This window comes from Schistocerca americana, chromosome X (assembly GCF_021461395.2).
Source record: "Schistocerca americana isolate TAMUIC-IGC-003095 chromosome X, iqSchAmer2.1, whole genome shotgun sequence".
Lineage (NCBI taxonomy): Eukaryota > Metazoa > Arthropoda > Insecta > Orthoptera > Acrididae > Schistocerca > Schistocerca americana.
Window position 1 is genome coordinate 817,813,254 of NC_060130.1, and position 26,068 is coordinate 817,839,321.

The following is a 26,068-nucleotide window of genomic DNA, read 5'->3' on the forward strand; positions in this document are numbered from 1 at the left end:
CGCCGCTCGTGGTCTCGCGGTTGCGTTCTCGCTTCCCGAGCACGGGGTCCCGGGTTCGATTCCCGGCGGGGTCAGGAATTTTCACCTGCCTCGAGATGACTGGGTGTTTGTGTTGTCCTCATCATTTCATCATCATCCAGGAAAGTGGCGAAATTGGGCTGAGCAAAGCTTGGGAAATTGTACGGGCGCTGATAACCGCGCCGTTGAGCGCCCTACAAACCAAACATCATCATCATCATCATCATCATCTTACTTCAGAAGATTTCTCTCCATTGAGAATGACATGCTGCTTTAAGTTTTCTAGGAACTCTTCAATCCAATCTCACAATTGGTCTGATAGTCCATATGCTCTCACTTTGTTCATTAAACGACTTTGGGGAACTGTATCAAATGCCTTGCAGAAGTCAAGAAACACGGCATCTACTTGGGAACCCATATCTATGGCCCTCTGAATCTCGTGGACGAATTACGTGAGCTGGGTTTCACACGATCGTCTTTTTCGAAACCCATGTTGATTCCTACAGAGCAGATTTCTAGTCTCCAGAAAAGTCATTATACTCGAACATAATACGTGTTCCAAAATTCTACAACTGATCGACTTTAGAGATATAGGTCTATAGTTCTGCACATCTGTTTGACGTCCCTTCTTGAAAACAGGGATGACCTGTGCCCTTTTCCAATCTTTTGGAATGCTACGTTCTTCTAGAGACCTATGGTACACCACTGAAAGAAGGGGGGCAAGTTCCTTCACGTACTCTGTGTAAAATCAAACTGGTATCCCATCAGGTCTACCGGCCTTTCCTCTTTTGAGTGATTTTAATTGTTTTTCTATCCCTCTGTCATCTATTTCGATATCTACCATTTTGTCATCTGTGCAACAATCTAGAGAAGGAACTACAGTGCAGTCTTCCTCTGTGAAACAGCTTTGGAAAAAGACATTTAGTATTTCGGCCTTTAGTCTGTCATCCTCTGTTTCAGTACCATTTTGGTTACAGAGTGTCTGGACATCTTGTTTTGATCCACCTACCGCTTTGACATAAGACCAAAATTTCTTAGGATTTTCTGCCAAATCAGTACATAGAACTTTACTTTCGAATTCACTGAATGCCTCTCGCATAGCCCTCCTCACACTACATTTCGCTTCGTGTAGTTTTTGTCTGTCTGCAAGGCTTTGGCTATGTTTATGTTTGCTTCCATAGCAGTTTTCTAACTTGGTTGTTGTACCATGGTGGCTCTCTTTCATCTCTTACAACCTTGCCTGGCACATACTCATACAATGCATATTGTACGATGGTTTTGAATTTTGTCCACTGCTTCTCAACATTATCTGTACTTGAGATAAAACTTTTGTGTTGAGCCATCAGGTACTCTGAAATCTGCTTTTTGTCACTTTTGCTAAACAGAAAAATCTTCCTACCTTTTTTTACTATTTCTATTTATGGCTGAAATTTCTGATGCTGTAACTGCTTTATGAGCTCTGATTCCCTGTTCTGTGTTAACTGTTTCAAATAGTTTGGGTCTGTTTGTCACCAGAAGGTCTAATATGTTATCGCCATGAGTCAGTTCTCTGTTTAACTGCTCAAGGTAGTTTTCAGATAATGCACTTTAAAAAATTTCACTGGATTCTTTGTCCCTGCCACCCATTATAAACGTTTGAGTCTCCCAATCTATATCTGGTAAATTAAAATCTCCATCCAAAACTATAACATGGTCAGGAAATCTACTCAAATTATTTTCCAAATTTTCCTTCAGGTGTTCTGCCACAACAGCTGCTGAGCCAGGGGGCCTATAGAGACATCCAGTTACCATGTTTGAGCCTGCTTTAACCGTGAACTTCACCCAAATTATTTCACATTTCGGATCTCCACCAATTTCCTTTGATACTATTGCACTTTTTAACACTATTAACACGCCTCCCCCTTCACTGTCCTACCTGTCTCTGCGATACACATTCCAATCTGAGTTTAGAATTTCATTACTGTTTCCATCTGGTTTCAGCCAACTTTCCGTCCCTAGTACTATGTGGGCATTGTGACCATTTATTAATGAGAACAGTTCTGAGACCTTTCTACAGATGCTCCTGCAGTTTACTATTAGCACATTAATATTGTCATTCCCTGGCCTTTTTCCCTGACTTTTCCACTATTTCCCTAAGGGGCTGCATCACCCACTTAACATTAGAGCTCCCAATCACTAATAAACCCCTCCCCATGTGTGCCTGCTCGGATCTTGCTGAAGGAGTGGCCACATGTCCAATCACAGGCAGAGCGAGTGATGTCACATGGCCAGCCTCCACATTGACCCTCTGCCTCATGCAACGGGAATGCCGCTGAACCCATCACTCCCCTTGGGGATAGGGTGGCCCAACCACACCCAGTACCTCAGTACCTGCAAAGATGTCTCGACAGCAGGGACTGTGGGTGAATCATGTGACATCTGGGGTGTACCATGTGATGCACCAGACTCCCCACTGCCGCTACACTCTGAGGCAGCAGCCTGAAGATGGCTGACCATGGCCATCAGCACGTTCAGTTGTTCGTGAACAGTGGTCAGCTCCTCCTGCATCTGTACACCACAGTCACACATCCTATCCATCCTAAGAAATCAACAATTTACTGTAGAGAGTTAAGTAATCAACTTTTAACTAGATTGGTAATTCACTAAAGGCAGCTGATAGCTGACTAAACTGTGGATACTAGACACTATTACTAGTACTCGAAAAATTAAAGCTTCCTAAAAGCAAAAACATGTGGAAAACGAAGTGACAAGTAAGAAAAACAAAGTTAATACTTAAATTTACGTAGCTTGCTGCACAGGAGACGTGAAGCAGACGGCAGTTACAATGACACTGGCAATACTGGCACTACAGCTGACTAAAGGGACTCTCTCTGACTGTATTCAAAACAAACACGAAATCTATGGAACACTATTAGTAGCACTCAAAAATTAAAGCTTCCTAAAAGCTAAAACACATGGAAAAAGAAGTGACAAGTAAGAAAAACACAGTTAATACTTAAATTTACATAGCTTGCTGCAGAGGAGATGTGAAGCAGATGGCAGTTATGACGACACTCTTGTGCTCAGCATCTCTTTGGTCTATCCAGCAATTTTTCAACCTGTTATTTTGAAACACCATTCAGAACTTTGTTCCTATGGCAGCAGTTCTCCTTCTGCTTTTCCAGAAAACATACTCCCAAATCTATCATAACACATGAACCACATATGGTACTACCACTCGCAATACATTGACAGGTGGTCCCAATTAACTCCACCACTGTAGTGCTAAACACGAACTGAATTCCTCTCTAAATGCTCATTTTCCTGGTACCCCCACTCCCCCAAAGCAACTTCCTGGTGCCTAGTCGCACTATATCATACAAATTAAGCCTTAGCAGTTTTGTTCATAGTGTAATTGGCTTTTCCCTTAAGATGGATGAACCTTGTGACTGTACTTCACTGGTGACAGTTTCCTCTAACTTGAATTTTGTTCCTTCAGGTTCCATCATGCATTGCCTGAGGCTAATTTTGGCATGGTGTTTGGGCAGAACACTTACTTTCAGATTTGCCTCTATCCTTCACCTACTTTATGATCATTCCACGCATCAGACTGCAGCTGCATTGTAAACATGTCACAGCACATGTTGGCAGCTTCCTCTACAAGGCTGTGACCTAGTGCTCATACTACTGTAACATTCTGAACCTCAGGCAAACACTCTTCAAAAGATACCACCCTGTCAGTCTGGTCATTAACTTCTCTCTTTCTACATTCACTCTGCTTTTGAGGAAATGTGTCTGTACTATTTCTTCCAAAACATTTATACCACAATTATCAATGTCAACAGCTTCCTGTGAATTCCTATAGTACCTATAATGACATCATCATCTGCAGTCTCACTCAGGACAACACAAAAATTGGTGTCATGTGTATCTCCCTGTATATCTGCCCAGGCTCCATGGCCTCTAAACAACACACATTTTCACCCAGTGGGGTAGGTACTATGCACATGAATCACCCATGTTGCTATCCACAATCTATTCACTTTGATACACTCACTTCATATGGCTCTATAGTTGCTTCAGACTCCACAATTCCACATGATATTGGAAATGATACTACTACATTATTCTCCTTACAGCCAACAATCTTAGTGCCTTGTGCACTGAGCTAACTCAGCACAATGTCATTTCCTTCTTCATTCATTATCTTTATCTTCCCATTCATGAGATTGTCCCACCAGTTATTAAATTCTGGACTATTCCTTACAGGGTTGACAGGTTTAACTACACTGGTGATAGTTGGACATGTTGTGGGAGCATGTAAACTAGACACTGTCTTGTTTCTATCCCTTTTGACTCTCTTTTTTGCCCTCTGGTCTGCCTCCTCCCTTTTTAATTTTTTCTTTCCTTATCTCCTTCTTCCTTTCTTCAAATCTCCTCCACAAATTTTCCTCATACTCAGGAGAATTGTGAAAAGCTGTTTCCTTCTCCATAGCCTGAAGTGCTTCCTGTTTCTTAGAAAATTTTACATTGTCCACTCATAGCTCTTATTTACTTCATCTCTTACAAATTTTCAATACATCCCCTGTGGTAGTCCCCCTGAGGCACTGAACACCCCAACCCTGCTGGTACTGACCATGACATGTCTACCCTTAATCAATTGCACAAGCTTCACCTTCTGAATTGCTGTACATGGTTAACATCTTACACAGGGTTTCCCAGGAGGAATGTTCACCATACAGAGGTATGTCAGGAATGCTCAACTGAAGCAAAAAACTTTGGACATATGCCCTATTTTGTATGGTTTTCCGTGATAGAATGCATTTGATGTACTTTTGTTTTTGGGCTAATGGAATACACATACGTGTTTACCCACCCAAACTCTTTGACATTTTATTCTATCAATGTCCCATGAACTTGTGTATGGCAAACATTACGTGCAGAAAATTTATATCCATTTCACATACACCATGTCCACAATTTTTACATTGGCAAAAATGAGACATGACTTTAATTTTGTCACTGGTTAAATGACAGTCATCATTTGCTTCCATTAATAATACTCACTGATGAAGCCATATTTACACAGAACAGAATCAACAACACACATAATAACAAAATCCAATTGCCACAGTGGAAACCAATTTCCACGTTCATTTTTTGACTGGTGAGACATGGTTGGTGACATGTTGATAAGGCCTGTCATTTTAGAAGAGACAATAACAGGACAGAATTACAAGAATTTTTTTGAAAATTTGTATGTTGAACACCTTGAGGACATTCATTTGGCCATGTGGACTGCAATGTACTTCTCGCAAGATGGAGCCCCTACAAATTTTACCAGACATCTGATGAACATCTCAACCACACCTAACCTAATTGCTGCATTGGTCAATATAGCACAAGTATCAGACCACCAAGATCACCAGTTCTTACTCCATTAGATTTTGGTCTGTAGTGTACAAATGAAAGATGAATATGTGAGACAAACTGCTTGGACACATCATGGATGCTGCTGCCCTCATTAAGGAACATGCAGAGGCACTCAGACAAGAAACACAATATGTTCTCCCAAAAGGGCACAACTACATTGAAGCTAACAGTGGGATGTTAAAAAATTATTGTGAACTGTATAACAGATGTAATGTGACATGTACAATAATGCTTACAGGTGAATGTTTTAAAATACATATTTTTCAGTTGATACTTCATAAAAGAAATGTTGTAATGTTTATTAACTGTTTTACATGTATATGAGTGAAAATCTGGCAATGTATAGAATAACATGGAAAATATATAACAATGTACAGTCGTGGACAAAACGAGCGAGACCCCTCGCCTTTTCGTTATGCTGATCCGCACAGCTTTAAAGTCTGCTACACAGCATAACAGGCAAGGTGATGAAGTGCTACCAACATCCTATGCACAGGAGTGAAATTGAGAAATTATCCAAACTTTGTCAGACTATTTTCAATCATATCTAAGACTATATTAATGCTGATTAGTGTGTTAAACACAATACGTAATTATGAGATATAAATGAAAGAAGAAATGCTAATTAGTATGAACAGTACTAATAAAAATGAATTTCAGCTCATTGAGATAACATAACTGTTTTAGTAAGACAAAGTACCCCAGATCATTATGAATTAGCAAAATATTATGCGCATTCAGCCGCGAAACGGTCTGTGTCAACGTTCAGACCAGTCATACTGGATTACCGTTGAGTAAATTTTCTTTACATAAACAGCCATATCTTTAAATTGAATTCACATAGAAGCTCACTTTTTTACAGCATCAAGGGACCGTATATTGCAGGAAGTGCCATACATATCCGCTTATTATGTCTACCTGTACTCGAGGTAAATGGGTTTTAAGGGTTGGGTAGACAGACAGACAGTCAAGAAAGTGAGACTAGTAAGGTTCCATTTTTCTGATTTAGGTGACTAAATCCTAACAATGAAAATAGCTATGACAGTTACTGAAGATAAAGGCCGCATAAATAATAATTCCCACTACTCTTTATTCGAAATGTTGCAGTCAATACATCAGCATATTAATCGTAGCTACCCTTTCGATCCAAATCATGTTTACAGGAAAGCAAATAAAATCCATTTGCCTATACATGTGGTAATTCAGATCCTAGTATTAATGCCACCACATTTTAGAAGTGCGAGCATTCCCATAGCTTAAGGAACACTTCGGCTAATGAACATTTCCTGGGTGTCGCGAGTCTAATGGAGAATTCGAAACATTATAGAATACATTTTGCAGCTAAGTCGCCGTTTATTTCCTGGGGTGGTGCATAATTATCCTACTAAATTGACTCGCTAATAACAGTATTTTGTATTTCGATAAGCATCCCAAATGATTGTCACATAAGCGGTGACATAAAGGTAGAAAATTCAAGGTTTTATGTCCAGAAAGCTCTATGCGACAGAAACTGCAGATCATTTTGCAAATTTCCTTGCAAAATTGCCAGCTTATTCATGTCTGGGGTAATAATAGAGGGCTATTTGCCTGGGTTGTCTGTTAGGTGTTTGCTACTGCAAGGGAGGTCTGGTTTGTTTTCAGTTCTAATCTCGATGGAGGCAGATAGACTATAAATAAAGCAATTTTAAGAAATTCTCGCACCCCAAATACGTTTTTTGCTACCTTTATTCTGTACTGGCGCCCTGTGGATGTCAATATGAAACTCTTGTAGAATCAAATACTTGTCACTGCCTACATTTCCACTTCTGTCAATAATGGAATTAACTTCAGTGTGGCACTGAATGATTTTTAACTGAATTTAGTTTTGAATTTTCACACATTGCTAATTTTGCACACTTTCATGGTAGGTCAGCAACGGTAATCCAGTATCACTGGTCTGAACGTTGACACAGACCGTTTCGTGGCTGAAAGCACATAATTTTTTGCTAATTCGTAATGATCTGGGGTACTTTGTCTTACTAAAACAGTTCTGTTATCTAGATAAGCTGAAATTCATTTTTATTAGTACAGTTCATACTAATTAGCATTTATTCTTTCATTTATATCTTATAATTACGTATTATGTTTAACACACTAATCAGCATTAATATAGTCTTAGACATGACTGAAAACAGTCTGACAAAGTTCGGATAGTTTTTAAATTTCACGTTTGTGCATAGTATGTTGGTAGCACTTCGTCACCTTGCCTGTTATGCTGTGTAGCAGACTTTAAAGCTGTGTGGATCAGCATAACGAAAAGGCACGGGGTCTTGCTCATTTTGTCCATGACTGTACATTAAATGTGTTCTATATTGTAAATCATTTGGAATAAGGCATATGTCTATATGAAGGTTATAGGTTATTTGCTCCAAATAATCATCCCTGTTATATCCCTGAATGTTGACTATTCCTTCTGGGACACCCTGTATACTCCTAGACAATGAGTCACAACCTTTGCTTGTAGTAACACATACTCAACCACAAATAGCAGTTGTAGGCATTGTCAATCCTACTTCTGACACCAAGTGAAGTGGATCCTGCAGTGTAGGGAAACTCGTGTGGCAGATTGGTTCATGATGGTGGGTCACAGCGAGGGAGTAGGCTGTTGGCACCTTAGATGATAGGTGTCAGAGGCAAAACATTTTATTAACACTCACGTGACTACACTTATAGCATTTCAGTGGAAGTGGTGGACACACTCCCTAACAGCACATGGTGAGGATGGAGCACAATTGCAGTGAGCTGACAGCCACTGGGTGGTGATGTTGGTGCCCAGTAATGCTGACTCCAGTAGCTTATGTAGTGGTGTGCACCCCAATGCCAGCAGCTCTGAGGACTGTCAGGTTGCTCACAGGGGATGCCAGCCATGGTGGTGGAATTTTACCTGTGAGTGGTGGCACTGGTGCCTAGGCTCCTGCACCTGAATGAAAATGTGGGTGGCTGCACCACTCTGATCATATTCTCCTGCCCTCCAGAGCAGGAGTCTGGCCACTGTGAGAGTGGGACAGGGAGCATTCAATTGGTGGAGAAGTATCAAGTTCGAGAAGATGGACTCGGCACTAGCAGATGGTGTGGTGGTGCAGGCCAGAGGTCACGGCAGCCGTACACTGTCTTATATTGCTCAGTCACTTTGCACAGTCCTCTTGACCCCACAGGCACTGCTAAATTGCTGAGACCTTTGCTAAAATGAATGGTTATTTATACTTGTTCACTGTGCACTAGTTGTGCTAATGAGCTGTATCCATTTGCATTCAGAAAAAACAAACATAAATGGCTTGGCTCATCCTGCAAGAGCTCTGTCTTACCACTGCATTGCAATATTGCAGTGTCTGGCCTACTCCACCCCATGATATGTAAACGTACCTCTTGTTGCAACTGGCATGCTGATACCTTAGCAGCTGCTGGTTGCTTTTGACTGCTGCAGCTGAACTGCTAGTTTCCACAGTAATACTCAAACAACAGTGGTGGCCCTTCTGAAGTCCACTGTTTTTCCCATTGCTGATAGTGGAGGTCAAAATCACAAACAACCTGGTTAAAAATTCACTTTTCGCAATTTTGTCGCATTTTTGGACACCCTTTTTTATGCTGTATTCGTGTTTTTTCCACTTCATCCCACTTTTGTAAACTTCACAGCAGAAACAGTACTTTATTTTCACAGTCTCCATGTTTTACAAACTGATTGTAATCCATAAATTTTATCTGTATCTCTTTAAAAACTGAAAAATGCTTGTCAAGTGTTCAGTTTTATTTTCAGTCATGTTGTTGATTTGTATTCATTATTACTTGCATATAATTAAATATGATAGTTACTTCAATTATGCTGCATATTGAAAAAAAATTAATAAACCAGCACCACTTATTTGGTGACATAGGTAATACATGAATACAAATATACAAATCTTCCTAGGCAAGTTGGTGCAGTGAAAAGTTATGTGTAATATTATATGTACAAATTGTTATGGTAATGGGAATTTCAGAATGAAAATATTAAACAACAATCGGGTTAGGCAACCACTCACCTGCACTCATCTGTATTGGAGAAATGTGTGGAACATAGGTGCATGTAACAGGACAGAAAATTTTGCTTCCTTTACAGTCATCATTCTTTATCCTATATATATATATATATATATATATATATATATATATATATATATATATATATATATATATAGGGAGAAGAATGATAACTGTAAAGGAAGCAAAATTTTCTGTCCTGTTACATGCACCTATGTTCCACACATTTCTCCATTACAGGTGAGTGTGTGTGTGTGTGTGTGTGTGTAAAAAAAAAATAATAATATATATATATATATATATATATATATATATAAATAGAGGGAAACATTCCACGCGGGAAAAATATATTTAAAAACATAGATGATGTGACTTACCATACGAAAGTGCTGGCAGGTCGATAGAAACACAAACAAACACATACATACACACAAAATTCTAGCTTTTGCAACCAATGGTTGCTTCATCAGGAAAGAGGGAAGGAGAGGGAAAGACGAAAGGATGTGGGTTTTAAGGGAGAGGGTAAGGAGTCATTCCAATCCCGGGAGCAGAAAGACTTACCTTAGGGGGAAAAAAGGACAGGTATACACTCGCACACACACACATATCCATCCGCACATACACAGACACAAGCAGACATTTGTAAAGGCAAAGAGTTTGGGCAGAGATGTCAGTCGAGGCGGAAGTACAGAGGCAAAGATGTTGTTGAAAGACAGGTGAGGTATGAGCGGCGGCAACTTGAAATTAGCGGAGGTTGAGGCCTGGCGGATAACGAGAAGAGAGGATATACTGAAGGGCAAGTTCCCATCTCCGGAGTTCTGACAGGTTGGTGTTAGTGGGAAGTATCCAGATAACCCGGACGATGTAACACTGTGCCAAGATGTGCTGGCCGTGCACCAAGGCATGTTTAGCCACAGGGTGATCCTCATTACCAACAAACACTGTCTGCCTGTGTCCATTCATGCGAATGGACAGTTTGTTGCTGGTCATTCCCACATAGAAAGCTTCACAGTGTAGGCAGGTCAGTTGGTAAATTACGTGGGTGCTTTCACACGTGGCTCTGCCTTTGATCGTGTACACCTTCCGGGTTACAGGACTGGAGTAGGTGGTGGTGGGAGGGTGCATTGGACAGGTTTTACACTGGGGGCGGTTACAAGGGTAGGAGCCAGAGGGTAAGGAAGGTGGTTTGGGGATTCCATAGGGATGAACTAAGAGGTTACGAAGGTTAGGTGGACGCCGGAAAGACACCCTTGGTGGAGTGGGGAGGATTTCATGAAGGATGGATCTCATTTCAGGGCAGGATTTGAGGAAGTAGTATCCCTGCTGGAGAGCCACATTCAGTGTCTGATCCAGTCCCAGAAAGTATCCTGTCACAATTTGGGCACTTTTGTGGTTTTTCTGTGGGAGGTTCTGGGTTTGAGGGGACAAGGAAGTGGCTCTGGTTATTTGCTTCTGTACCAGGTCGGGAGGGTAGTTGCGGGATGTGAAATCTGTTTTCAGGTTGTTGGTATAATGGTTTAGGGATTCCGGACTGGAGCAGATTCGTTTGCCACGAAGACCTAGGCTGTAGGGAAGGGACCGTTTGATGTGGAATGGGTGGCAGCTGTCGTAATGGAGATACTGTTGCTTGTTGGTGGGTTTGATGTGGACGCACGTGTGAAGCTGGCCATTGGTGTAATGGTTTAGGGATTCCGGACTGGAGCATATTCGTTTGCCACGAAGACCTCTTAGTTCATCCCTATGGAATCCCCAAACCACCTTCCTTACCCTCTGGCTCCTACCCTTGTAACCGCCCCCAGTGTAAAACCTGTCCAATGCACCCTCCCACCACCACCTACTCCAGTCCTGTAACCCAGAAGGTGTACACAATCAAAGGCAGAGCCACATGTGAAAGCACCCATGTGTTTTACCAACTGACCTGCCTACACTGTGAAGCTTTCTATGTGGGAATGACCAGCAACAAACTGTCCATTCGCATGAATGGACACAGGCAGACAGTGTTTGTTGGTAATGAGGATCACCCTGTGGCTAAACATGCCTTGGTGCACGGCCAGCACATCTTGGCACAGTGTTACACCGTCCGGGTTATCTGGATACTTCCCACTAACACCAACCTGTCAGAACTCAGGAGATGGGAACTTGCCCTTCAGTATATCCTCTCTTCTCGTTATCTGCCAGGCCTCGACCTCCACTAATTTCAAGTTGCCGCTGCTCATACCTCACCTGTCTTTCAACAATGTCTTTGCCTCTGTACTTCCGTCTCGACTGACATCTCTGCTCAAACTCTTTGCCTTTACAAATGTCTGATTGTGTCTGTGTATGTGTGGATGGATATGTGTGTGTGTGCGAGTGCCCCCAGGTTGTTGGTGTAATGGTTTAGGGATTCCGGACTGGAGCAGATTCGTTTGCCACGAAGACCTAGGCTGTCCTTTTTTCCCCCTAAGGTAAGTCTTTCCGCTCCCAGGATTGGAATGACTCCTTACCCTCTCCCTTCAAACCCACATCCTTTCGTCTTTCCCTCTCCTTCCCTCTTTCTTGATGAAGCAACCATTGGTTGCGAAAGCTAGAATTTTGTGTGTATGTATGTGTTTGTTTGTGTTTCTATCAACCTGCCAGTGCTTTCGTATGGTAAGTCACATCATCTTTGTTTTTAAATATATACAGACACATTCGTATAAACAGCTTAATGCATCTGCTCTCACCTGCAGCAACACTGACATTTGTGAGTGGTTGCATAGGCTGACAGAAAATACAATTTCACCCCAGTTAGATGAAATGGCAAACTTGTTTAAATCACTTGACCTATATAAAGAAACGTTTTGTTTGCTGTTCTGTAGGTAAGACTTAAACCACTGATATGCTGTTCCATTTATACCATAGAATTGTAATTTCTGTAACATAATGTCATGGTTCACACAATGAAATGCTTTGGAGAAGTCACAGAAAATTCCTATTGGTGACATTTTACTATTTAAAGACTCTATTATGTAGGCAGTGAAATTGTATATTGCTGCCTCAGTGGAACAGCATTTTTGAAATTCGAACTGTGATTTACTAAGTATCCTATTACTGTTGAGATGGATAACCACTCTTGAGTACATTATTTTCTTGAAGATTTTTGAGAATGCTGTAAGCAAGGATACTGGCCAATAATTATTGACATCTGTAGTGTCCCCCTTTTTGTAGAGAGAGGAAAAATACCTTGAGTTAGTGATGCATTACATATGTGATTCAGAACATCAGCTGTAATTGCTCCACATTGTTTTAATATCTTATTAGAGATGTCATCTACTCCACTAGAACATTTATTTTTCAAAGATTTAATAATTTTACCTATTTCACAAGAAGTTGTAATTTGACTAAAATTTTTCAAAACTAGCTCTTCCATGTACTGCCTGGCTTTTTCTTTTGAAATATTTATTCTCACCAATTTTTTCTCCTACACTTAAGAAATGGTTGTTAAATACATTAGCCACTTGTGTACTGCTGGTTAGGATGGTGTCATTCTCTTTAGTAGTAATACTACCTACCCCAATGGTTATTTTTCCTGTCTCCCTTCAAACAACATTCCATATTGATTTTATTTTATTGCTGGAGTTGTTAATTTCTTCTCTAATATACATATTTCTTGATTTCCTTACAAATTTTCTCAGTGTGTTACAATAATTTTTATAGTGTAAAACTACTTCTGGATCTTTACTAGTTCTTGCTGTCTCATACAGTTTTCTTTTTCTTTCTGAAGGCACATTAATACCTGTAGTAATCCAAGGTTTCTTTGAAAAGTGTGTGGTGTTACATTTAGTAATTTTCTTTGAGAAACAATGTTCAAAAAGGGATATAAATTTATCAAGAAATATGTTGCATTTATCATTAGCATTTGGCTCATTATATACTGGGTGTTCAAAAAGTCAGTATAAATTTGAAAACTTAATAAACCACAGAATGATGTAGCTAGAGAGGTAAAAATTGACACACATGCTTGGAAGTATATGGGGTTTTATTAGAAGAAAAAAATAAAATAAAAAAAAATAAAGTTCACAAAACGTCTGACAGATGGTGCTGGACAGCAAAACGTCAGTGACTATGCATGACAATCGTGTATAAAAGGAGGTGTAATGAGAGAGAGAATCAGATGCACCAGCAGTTGCAGCATGATGACGTTACCTGAAAAGGCGCTTTTAGTGAAGCTGTATTATCAGAATGGGGAATGTGCTAGTTCAGCGTTACAATCCTATCACCATAGGAATGGGATTCAAATGGGTAAAGGTCCGTTGACCGTGGCGAGAATGATTTCGAAGTTCGAAGCCACGGGTTGTTTAGATGATAGACCCCGTAGTGGCCGACCGAGCACAAGGCGTAATGCTGCTGAGACAGTTCAGGAAGAAATGGAGACTGTAGTGGGTTCGTCTATGCACGGGGAAGTCAGTGCTCATGCAGTCGCACGTCGCACCGGCATTCCATACACTACTGTTTGGTTGGCACTTAGGCGTACCCTCCAATGCTATCCGTACAAAATCCATCAGCATCGTGAACTGTCACCTGGTGATTTTGTGAAGTGGAGGGCATTTGCGGTGTGGGCGTTTCAAAAGATGGCGGAAGATGACGATTGGTTGAGTAACGTGTTGTGGACCGACGAAGCTCATTTCATGCTCCGAGGGTCTGTCAATGCCCACAACTGCAGAATTTGGGCTACTGAAAATCCTACAACTGTCGTGGAAACTCCACTGCGTGACGAGAAAGTCATGGTATGGGTTGGATTTACCACATCTACCATTATTGGGCCTTTTTTCTTAGAGGAAATGCGTGATTCTGGTTCTGTAGCTGCTACCGTGATGGGTGAGAGGTATGCCGATATGTTACAGAATCGCATCATCCCCAGCCTGACTGATAAACACCTGCTGGAATGTACAATGTTTATGCAGGATGGAGCTCCACCCCTTATTGCTAGATGCGTGAAAGATCTCTTGTGCACATGGTTTGGTGATGATCGTGTGCTCAGCTGCCACTTTCATCATGCTTGGCCTCCCAGGTCCCCAGACCTCAGTCTGTGCGATTACTGGCTTTGGGGTTACCTGAAGTTGCAAGTGTATCGTGATTGACCGACATCTCTAGGGATGCTGAAAGACAACATCCAATGCCAATGCCTCACCATAACTCCGGACATGCTTTACAGAACTGTTCACAACATTATTCCTCGACTACAGCTATTGTTGAGGAATGGTGGTGGACATATTGAGCATTTCATGTAAAGAACATCACCTTTGCTTTGTCTTACTTTGTTATGCTAATTATTGCTATTCTGATCATATGAAGCGCCATCTGTCAGCCATTTTGTGAACTCTTCCCCCCCCCCCTCCCCCCCTCATATAACCCCATGTCATTCCAAGCATGTGTGTCAATATGTAGCTATCTACATCATTCTGTGATTTATTCAGTTTTCAAATTTATACTGACTTTTTGATCACCTGGTACATCTCCTCAATTAACATTTCTTAAACTTCCTCTGAAGTGCTCTATAGATACCGGGTTGAGCAACCTCACACTTTTACTTAATGGTTTCTGAACTGTACACCCTGTTAGGTGTTGTAAGTTAATCAGTTGTGCTTCATGGCCTGACAATCCATTTACCACAGGGAAAGCATGGGTTTGTTTTACATCCTCTTTCTGTACAAATACATTATCTATTACAATGCTACTGTCTTGAGCTATTCATGTGGGGAAATTGACCACTGATTCTATGTTATATGTTGTTAATAGCACTTGTAGTTCACTTTTCCTATCAGAATTTCTTAGAAAGTTTACACTGAAATCACCACAGATTAATAACTTTTTCTTTTTGTCTGACAGAAAGCATAATAGGGAGTCAAACTTTTTTATGAATAGCTCCGAGTCTCCTAATGGAGACCTGTACACTGTTGCTAATATCAATACTACATTGTCTATCTAAAGATCACATGCACAAACCTCAAAGTGCCGATCAACACAAAATTTGCTTACTTCTACAGTTTTGTATTTATACCCTTGTTTTATGAAAATGGCAACTCCTCTTATATCCATCCTAGATCTACAAGTATAAGATGTTAAATTATACCTATTTATACTGACACTATCCATCCACACAGTTACATGGTGTTCAGACAGACAAAGTATATCAATCTCATTTTTATTTTTGAGATCGTCTAAATGCACTAATATCTCATCTACTTTACTTTTTATTCCCCTGATATTTTGATGAAATAAGTTGACACTGCCCTTAGCTTTGTCCCTATTTACTGTACACGAAATTTCTTTTATTCTATTTATCTTGATTGTTGTCTGTCTGGACTTTGGATTTATCCTAAAAACCTGTCTGCCTGGACTCATTAACCACTGGGATCACCCCTTGTGTGACTGACTGTGACCTTTCTTACAGTTTCTGCTGATAGAGAAGCTAATTTATTTTTCCCCTTCCTATTTAGGTGCAGGCCATGTGTAGTGTGTCCCCACCTACCAATAGCATTAACTGGAACAAAACGTATGGAGCATCCTGTTCAGCTCAGTGTTAAAATGCATTACAGCAGTGTTTACCCAGGGCTGATCATGATGCAGAAAGACCTCCACAAACCCCCGTAAGAAGACTGACTCTGGCTGGCCATATGGTGCTACTGAGAGGGAAGATTGTCACATTCATCATATTGCTGTTGTGCATTATACTGCATCTGCAGCAGCAATTTGAGCACCAGTTGGCAACACAGTGATACAATGAACTGTTCCAGATTGGTTACTTCGAGGTCAGCTCTGAGCCAGGCACCTTGTAGCATGCATTCCACTGACACCAAACCACTGCCGTTTGTGACTTCAGCATTGTCAAGCGAGAGTTCATGGGAGGGTGGAGTGGAGACCTGTTGTATTTTCTAATTAAAGCCCATTCTGCCTCAGTGTCAGTGATGGCCATGTATTGGTTAGAAGGAGGCTAGCTGAGCGCCTCCAACCAACCTGACTGTGACCTAGACACACTGGACTTACACCTGGAGTTATGGTCTGGGATACAGTTTTGTATGACGGCAGGAGCACTCTCATGGTTATTCCACACATGCTGACTGCAAATTTATATGGCAGTCTGGTAATCTGACATGTTATGCTGCCATTCATGAACAACATTCCAGAGGGTTTTCCCAACAGGATAACGCTCACCCACATGCCACTGTTGCAACTCAGTATGCTCTATAGAGTGCTGACATGTTGCCTTGGCCTGCTTGATCACCAAATCTGTCCCCAATAAAACACATATGAGATATCACTGGATGAAATCTCCAGCATCATGCAGGACCAGCATTTACTGTCCTTGTACTGACTGACCAAGTGTAACATGTATGGAACTCCATCCCACAAATTGATATCTGGCACCTATATGACACAATACAAGCACATTTGCATGCTTGCATTCAACATTCTGGTGGTTGCACTGGCTAATGATGTACCAGCATTTCAGATTTGCAATTACTTTTCTCGTGCTTACATTAACTTGTGAACTTGCAATGTTAATCACTTAAATATGTTACCTAGACAAGTGTTTTCCAGAAAACACATTACACTACATTAATTATTTCTTTGTGCTGGGGTTTTTCCTATCAGTTGATTCAAGGGTTCTGGAGGAATTCTTTCAGATTACAAAAGTGGTGCTTAAGTTAATATCCTTTCAAGGCTGCTTTGAATTTTATTAGGTCCATCATTATCTTGATTTCTTTTGCCAGTTCACTGTAGATAATTTTGGCATCATGTAATGCTTTTTTTTGGCAAAGACACACTTTTACTTGGTGCATGTGAGATTTTGTTTTTGATCTTGTGTTATGATAACATATCTTTCTCACAGAAGAGGAAGAATTCTCATCCTTTTAAAGAGCCCTGTGCAGGGTTTGATATTTTTGATTACTGTTATGATTCTCACTATCTTTTTTGGATCCTAAAGAGTTTTAGGCAGGATGATGAATTATATGTAAATTGAAGAGGATCACTGCTATCAGCTGCAGCAGGACATTACACGGAATCAGCAGTGATGAGTGAAAATGGGTACCAGACAGGGATTTGACCAGGGATATCCTGCTTATGAAGCAGGTGTGTTAATGACTGTGCCATCTGGGACACAGTGTTATCGCATCAAGTTCAAAAGAACAGTCGCCACACATTCCCATAATTGATACGCCTAGTTGGGTAATGGATCAAACTTCTTCAGTGCAGATGCAGAAATACGTCTGATCTCCCATGGGAATCTCAGAGTAGTGAACAAGAGAAGAATGGACAGGAACTATGAATAGGTGGCATTTGATGGGAATGTGGATTAGCTTTGAGGCATGTTGCGATAGTCCATGCAGTTGCAATAACGCTGTGTCCGGATGGCCAGATGTTAATGCACCTGTCTAGTAAGCAGGAGGTCTCTGGTTCAAATCCCAGTCCAGTACACATTTTCACTCACCAATGCTGATTCTGCAAAATGTCCCACTGCAGTTGTCAGCTGTGATCCACTTCAATTTACACATAATGTTTCACAACTGTGGATTCTGCATGGTGTCTGCTCTTTTGGACATGTCCAAACAGATGCCATGCAGTCCTATAATTGATACATGCATCTGGGCAATAGATCCACCTTCGTCAGTGTGGATGCACAAATATATCTGACCTCCTGTGGGAATCTCAGAGTAGTGAACAGGAGTAAAATGGACAGGGACTGCAGATAGGTGTCACTCGGTGGGAATCTGGGTCAGCCATGAGGTAGTCTGCACAGTTGCAATAATGCTGTGTCCTGGGTGACAAAGTATTTAACACATACATACATACATACACATAGGTTAACCCTTGTTCCACAAATCATGAATACAACATTTCGTAATGATGTGCAATGTGTCACTTTAATATAAGTTTTCTCCTGCAACTGCAGGAGAGCTTCTGTAATGTTTGGAAGTTAGGAGACGAGGTACTGGCAGATGTAAAGCTGTGAGGACAGGACATCAATTGTGCTCAGGTAGCTCAGTTGGTAGAGCACTTGCCCATGAAAGACAATGGTCCCCAGTTCGAGTCTTGGTCCGGCACACAGTTTTAAACTGCCAGGTAGTTTCAGCATAGCTATTGTAAAACTGCTGCTATTCAGTCTCACAGTATGTTGTGCAAGAAAAAAATGTAATTCATACTTTTAACTGATGAAATAAGCTGTAAATGTACAATATTTAATCAAATTTGTAATTATTAACTGTATACAGGGTGGTGCTCAAAATGTGTTACCAATTGTTTCTTTCACAATTTACGACGCACATTAGATATACCGCTGGGATCTCTACAGTAGTACCAGCAGAGCTTGGAAAAACAAATGAGTTATGAAATGATGTGTAATTCATGATGCTGCTGCTAGGAGACTAGTAAGCAGCAATGGCTGACAATGGAAGACTGACAACACAGCAACGATCGGCAATTGTGTTACTTTTTCATGAAGCGAAAAGCCTTGTTGTGACCCAGAGGCCTTTTCGACAACAGTTTAACACACGATGGGTCCCTTGCAAGAAGACCATCCACAGGTTGTATGATAAATTTGTACAGGAAGGAACAGTATTGGAAGCGAAGCGACCTCGGCCTAAGCCTGTTTGTTTGTCAGAGAACATTGAAGCGGTACGAGTTGCTGTACAGAGAAGTCCCAGGAAATGGTGTAGAAAGGCAGCAGTGCAACTGGGAATATCCAGATGCTCTGTTCAACGCATTCTTATAAGTTACCTCCGTATGTACCCATACAAGATGACCTGTGCACAGAAGCTCACTGAAGAACACAAGCAGCAGAGACTACTGTTTGCTCAGTGGGCAGAGGATAGGGAAGAAACTCTCAACAACATTTGGTTTTCAGACGAGGTGCATTTTCATTTAGACAGTGTGGTTAACAAACAAAATGTGCGCTTTTGGGCCGCTGAAAACCCACAAGTGCTTCATGAACAACAACATCATGCTCCGAGGATTACAGCGTGGGCAGCAATTTCCAGTCACGTACTTATTGGACACTTTTTCTTTGAAGAAACTGTGAACAGTGAGCGTTATTTGAGCATGTTTTGTAATAGCTTCATTCCACAGCTTCTTGCTACTGCCTTGCCCTCCAACATGCAGTGGTTCATGCAAGATGGAGCAAGGCCACATACTGCAAACACTGTGTTGGAGTTTTTACATGAGCATTTTGACATGCGGATCATTTCACTCAGGTTTCCAGGTCACTTCAATGACAGACAAAATTGGCCCCCGAATAGTCCAGACCTCAATCCATGTGACTTTTTTCTTTGAGGGTACCTAAAGGAAAAAAATTTCCCGAAACGTCCACGTGATTTAATGGAGCTCAGAAGACTTATTCTTCAAGCTTGCAGTGAAATTATGGAAGACATGTGCCGTAGGGTAATCACTAACTTCAGTGTTCATTTAAAGGAAGTTAGGAAATGAAATGATGGACATATATTGAGCATGTGCTGAGTGAGAACAAATCTCCATGGATGGCTCTTCATTGTAGTATATGTTCCATTCGGATTGTATTGACAATAAAGTTTATATTCAAAAACAAAATGGTAACACATTTCATGTGCCACCCTGTAGATTCAATTTGACATAAAAACCTATATGACATACATTCAATGGTTGTAAAATAAACAGCAAAAAAGGTTTTCTGCTCAATGTCTTTTGTATAATATATGTACTGGAAACGAAATTTATGTGTACAAATAAATAAATTAATTAATAGCACATTGCACTTAATCCTTTAAATACACTCTATGCCATCTTAGGTTGTCTTGGAACAAGATCCACAGAAATTTTGTACTGGATATACTTTTAATGTCTGTGCCTCACAACTGAATGTTTACGTCCTCTTCACTATTCTCTTGATGTTTTGGAGATACAATGTTACTGTTTTATTTATATTTATTAGCTTCTTAGGGGTGAGCAAGTTTACAATACTACGAAGTGTTTCTGATAGTGTTTTCTGAAACATTTCTGCCAGTGTACCAATGATTAAGGTGATTGTGTTACCTCTGAATCAAATAGTCTTGTACAGAGTTTGTAAAATGTTAGATCACTTACATAAATTAAAAATAGACTGTTCCCCAGTGCTAATCTTTTTGGAACACCATACTTACCCTCTCTGTAATCCAAATAGCAACTGGTTAATTTATTATTTCCATGAAACTGTATTTCTACTATTTCTTTGTGGCTAGTAAGATATGATCTCAGGAAGTCATTAGGAGCACTCCTGATGCTGTCACTATCACATTTCTGCAGCAGTAGGTTATGGTCTATAATATCAAAGACCTTGGATAGGGCAAGGCTTGTACTATCAAGTTTTTGGATTACTTTGTGAAGAAATTCGAATATTACATTTTCTGTATAAACAGACACTACACTGGGCTGTGAATAAAATGTTGCATTTCTCTACAAAAGCTAACGCTCTCTTTTGGATTTGTTTTCAAGTAAATAGGATTCAAACATTTCTCACAATTGACAAGCATAAATAAAGACACTGGGATCTCCAAAAATTAGAAAATACATTATAAATTATCAGTCAGTTCTTCTGACATTTACCTGACTACTACAGTTATTATTTCATAAAATTTGCTCTCAGTTTCAAAAGGACACTAAGATACTCAAACATCACTTTCGGTGCCTGCTACAGAACCTTTCTTCAGCTCATAGCAAAGCATGCTATTTGATGACATGCTTAGTATTACAATATATATGAAAGATGATAAACATATTTTCAAAATATTTTTCCTTAAAAAGTGCATTGTAAAATTTAACTAATATATCCACAATTGATGAGAAGCAATCATATTTGTGTTTCATCTTCACAACTATTGCTTCAGAAGCATATATCAAAGCTAAACACTCAGTAGTATTATTAAGTGTTCACATTCATTGTCGAAACAGTACAGTGTTACTTATTACTACATTATTAAGAGAATTATTTGACTGCATTGGTGAAGCAAATTATTACCTCACTGTCTGTGCAGCTCCTTTTGATGAACTGTTTGTGACGTTTTTGAGTGCTGAGATATCAGTCTCCAAATGTTTACCAGGTGAGTTGTCACCCTCATGTTCAACAACATTTTCAGGCAATTTAAGATTCCCTTTCGAAGTCTGGCCAGGCAACCTGAAATAATAATGAATATTTAAATCTAGTTTAACGAAAGAAACTGCTAAGCACCTCTTGTCATGTTCTGCATAAACCAAAAAAGATAGTTACCTGCACAATTAGATTTGAAAGCATATATTATGTTGACATGAACTTATTCTTTAAAGTATATAATATTTACATTATGTAAAATTGTTAGCTGTATCACTATAAAAGCAAACATGCCTCATTTTAAAAGCAATAACACACAAATGATGATATAATCAAGCAGGTATTTGGTAAATAGGGTGCTTGCATGGAATTAAAGGATTGTTTCCACAACTGCTAAATTATTCTGTTTATCTATAATAATAAGTTTGATGCAATTATGTCAGTGACTAAAATTACTGAAGATAAAAACTGTAGATTTCTATACTCCATATTTCACTAACATATGGGATAATCACAACTTAAAGATAAATGATTAGTTTTACAGAACTGTACATGAACTCTGACTCTGATTATTCAGTATGATCAGCAGCTCCCATTTGCTACAATCAGGGACTGTAAATATTGTGGCAGGGAGTCAAAGGAAACCTGAATGTCCCCGCCACATGGCTTGTATGCATAGCCACAAGGCATTAACAGTATTTGCTGGAGGTTCTTGTTGACCAAGCTAGCAACCATCTGTATCACAGGTGTATTCGATAGGTGACAACAAGGAAAACATACAGATTAAAGACAGAGATTCAGCAATTATTCCTCGTAAAATGCTTCCACGTTCCTTGGCACATGTGTCTACTGAAATATGGTACTGGGAGTTGCCTCAAGGAGGGACTGTACCATAGGCTCTAACATTTACCTAATGCAGAGACTACTTGCTATTCACATTATCCTCTTTACAGAGTGTTACAAAATGATACTGACAAATTTTGAGGGCTTGTAGAAAGTGTCATGAGAAGAAAATTTAGGGCAACAGGTGGAACATCTCACTATAGACCAGTGTTGTATGTTATTCAGTGATCACAACTGGTTGCCACAGTAACCAGTGCAGAAGATAGAGCTAGCTGCTATGTAGACAAGCCTTGTCTCCTATGAATGCAATGCTCTAATTTCTTGGTGGATGATGGTTTCAGACACAGGTTTCCACCCACAGTTTATTTTTCTCCTGGAATCCTTTAAAATTTCCAACGTTTACTGGTATATACAGGATGAAAGAGAAAGAAACAAATGGTGCAAAAATAACAGGGGCTAGCTTTTGCCTATGCAGCAGCTATCACTATCTACTCTGCTGGGGTTTGCTGCAATCAGTTGCTTTCAATAAATAATGGCACGGTTTTAAAGAAGTCAGTGCTTTTATTTAATTTTAAAGAAAGGAAATGTGAATGCAAAGAAAAGAGTACGAAACACAAGAGTATTCACTGTGGTAGACAACAGAAAACATATTGCAAGGAGGGGGCATAACTATTTATTCTGCTGTTACAAGAAATGAAATGGAATTAGAAAATGTGTTCAAAATGTCTGCTTCCAGCTTTGTTGCATGTCTGACATCTGCATACCAATGCCTGATGGCCTTACTCAAATACACTGGGTATGGTGTGAACATCTTCACATGTTGCATGTATCCTTGCAATTAAGTTTTCCACTGGATCCACTGAGGTTTCATACACCACATTCTTCAGATGACATCATGAGAAAGCATTCAGCAGGTTGAGGTCAGGTGACCATGGTGGCCAAGTTATAGGGCCACCTCGACCAATCCAGCAGTCTTCAAATGTATGTCTGATCTGAGCAGCTAGACTGAAGTGTGTGGATGCTCTATCATGCTGGAACCACATATGTTGCTAGACTGCGTGCATTCTTATGATTTTTTCAGTTTTTTAATATTTGACACTAGCCTATCATAGAACCCAACACAATTCTTACACTTAATACACATATAACAAAAATTCACATTAATTTGATTATATATGTAATTATTATCATTCAGATACAGATTTTTGGGTAGTCTGTGTTTAGCTTGGTACTTCTGAAGGTTGCTTGATTGCACAATTGAGAGTGTTGTTGACATACTTAATTTCCAATTCTGATGTTGTATGCATGTTTGGAAACTTCACTGCAGTGATAATTTGTTGAATCATACACTATATACCCTAGCTTTTTTAACATATTTTTCTTCAAGAATTGTAATGAGTTCACCAGTGAAAAAGAAATGCTACAAGTAACAGCAGTACAGGGAAGTCTACTTACAGAAACAGGAAGATACTTTCACATGGGTTATACCTGGTTTAACTTCCAATAAACATGCTTTTTGTACATTGTGCATGAAAGAATTCAGCATTTTGCATGATGGGCAGTCTGATCTCAAGCAACATGCCCAGTACAAAGGACACCAGTTAGAGGAGAAAACAAGTAGTAAAACCAAGAAGGTGTCTAAATATTTTGTGAACAGTAAGAAATATGAAGCCAAAGTTGTCACAGCCTGTGAATTAGAACTTTTTTATCACACAGTCAAACATGACTTATGGGAGTTTGAATTGCAGCAATAAATTTATGTCATGTATATCTGCAGATTCAGAAACAGGTGTAAAACTTTCCTGTGGGAATACAAAGGCAGAAATGTTAGTGAAAAACATATTAGCACCTGATTTTGTTAATATTCTAAAATCTCCTGAAAGTAGTAACTATTTCTCAGTAGCAACAAATGCTTCCAATTGAGGCAACAAAAAAATATCCCCAATTTGTACAAGCTACTTTGAATCATTTGTAAGCATACAGAACAAACTGTTGATATTGAGTGAATAGCCTGATGAACCTTCAAACACAGTGGCAAAGTTAATTGTTGTTAGTTTGGGAACCATTCATTAAATATCAACAATTTAACATCATGTAGTGCCGCTAATGCTGATGTAGGTTCTTGCAGCAAACAATCTGTATATCAATTGATACTTTCTAAGAATCCCAACCTGCAGAAAGATAGTTGTTCAAACCACATTGCTCATAATGTAATGAAGCATGCCATGGAAGACCTGGAAATGGATGAAGATTTTGTTAATATTTTAAAATCTCCTGAAAGTAGTAACTATTTCTCAGTAGAAACAAATGCTTCCAATTGAGGCAACAAAAAGATGTTCCCACTTTGCACATGTCTCTGTGTCAGCTAAAAGGTGTGAGCAACTGAAATCATTTTTGAATTTATGGATTTTGAGTGGTCTGAGAGAGTAAGGCATGTGCCCACAAGATGGCTCTCCTTAACTCCTGTAATTAAGAGATTGATTGAGTATTGGCCAGCTATAAACAGTATTGATGCCTGTCAAAACATTTTGCATTAGTATTTTTAGCTAATGACACAGAGGAAGGAATTTTTCCTGAGATATATTTGCATTCTGAGTCAAATATACAAGATCAAATGCAATCAGTATCAAAATGCCTGAAAAAAAGGGAGCTAAGTGTTATTGAATCACATAACTCCCTGTGCATGATCTATAAGAAGATCACACAAAAAAAAGAGTGATAAATTCTATGAGAGTAAAACCAAGAAATAAATGAGAAGGATTTCCTCCACATCTCTTAATAAGATTTTGCATGAACCTGATTGTTTCTATGACACATTGTTGCAATATCTTGAAACCTATTATGACCTCTCAGCTAATAATAAGTATGCAAAGTTGAAACCTCTTTCTTTGAATGGAGAAATACAAAATTGTGACTTTGAACTTGCAATGGAAATACTCATTCTACAAGTTAAAGTCAACCTGGATCAGCTATATGAAGAATTTTGTGAGGTGAAAGATAACATTACTGACTGTATCACTAAGGATGGTGATGTTGCATATAAGTGGGTGAAATTCCTCTCACTAGTGCTTCAACACAAAGTGATAAATATCACTCAGCTCATATGCATTATCTTAGCGTACTAGGTTTAAGTACATTTGTGCAATGAGTGTTTTGGATGATGAAGAACAAGTGGAAAGTTGTTCACAAGAACTCATAAAATCAGAGCTTCAAATTTGAATAAATTTTGATATGTCTCACAAAGACTTGTTTGATCTACTACAGAATGAAAGTAAATTCCTAGATAAAATTAAATCAGATACAAAATACCACAATGTTATGAAGCAATAGGGTTCAAGATGTAAATGTGAGTGATTTTTTAAATCAAAAATGGTACTTAATAAAAATATGAGTGCGTGAGTCATTAAAAAATATTTTCATGAAAAATCTTCCTTTCTTTGTGAAGAAAGTGGTAAGCCTAATGTCAATGGAGTGCATGTGACATCTCCAGTTATTCCAACAGCACTTCTCCAATGAAAACTGCTTAGCTATCGCCTATGTGTCAGAGAGTAAGTGTTTAAACTCCTTTGAAACCACCTACTTCATCCAGATGCTGATGAATAACTGCAAAACTAGAGTGTTGTGGCTGATGCAGATTTTGATTTCTTTGCCCAAAGACACATAAAGATATGTGCCCACTTCCTC

At 39.5% G+C, this 26,068-nt stretch overlaps 1 protein-coding gene across 7 annotated transcripts in view; it reads right to left on the reverse strand.

Annotated features, from left to right (window-relative positions):
• The window catches only part of LOC124555503 (bestrophin-2-like), a 674,041-nt gene that overhangs the window by 23,388 nt on the left and 624,585 nt on the right, over nucleotides 1-26,068 (reverse strand). For all 7 annotated transcript variants that reach the window (XM_047129429.1, XM_047129430.1, XM_047129432.1 and 4 more), the window contains one exon: nucleotides 21,473-21,628. In XM_047129429.1, the coding sequence (XP_046985385.1) occupies nucleotides 21,473-21,628 (156 nt within the window). The remainder of the gene's footprint in view (nucleotides 1-21,472; nucleotides 21,629-26,068) is intronic.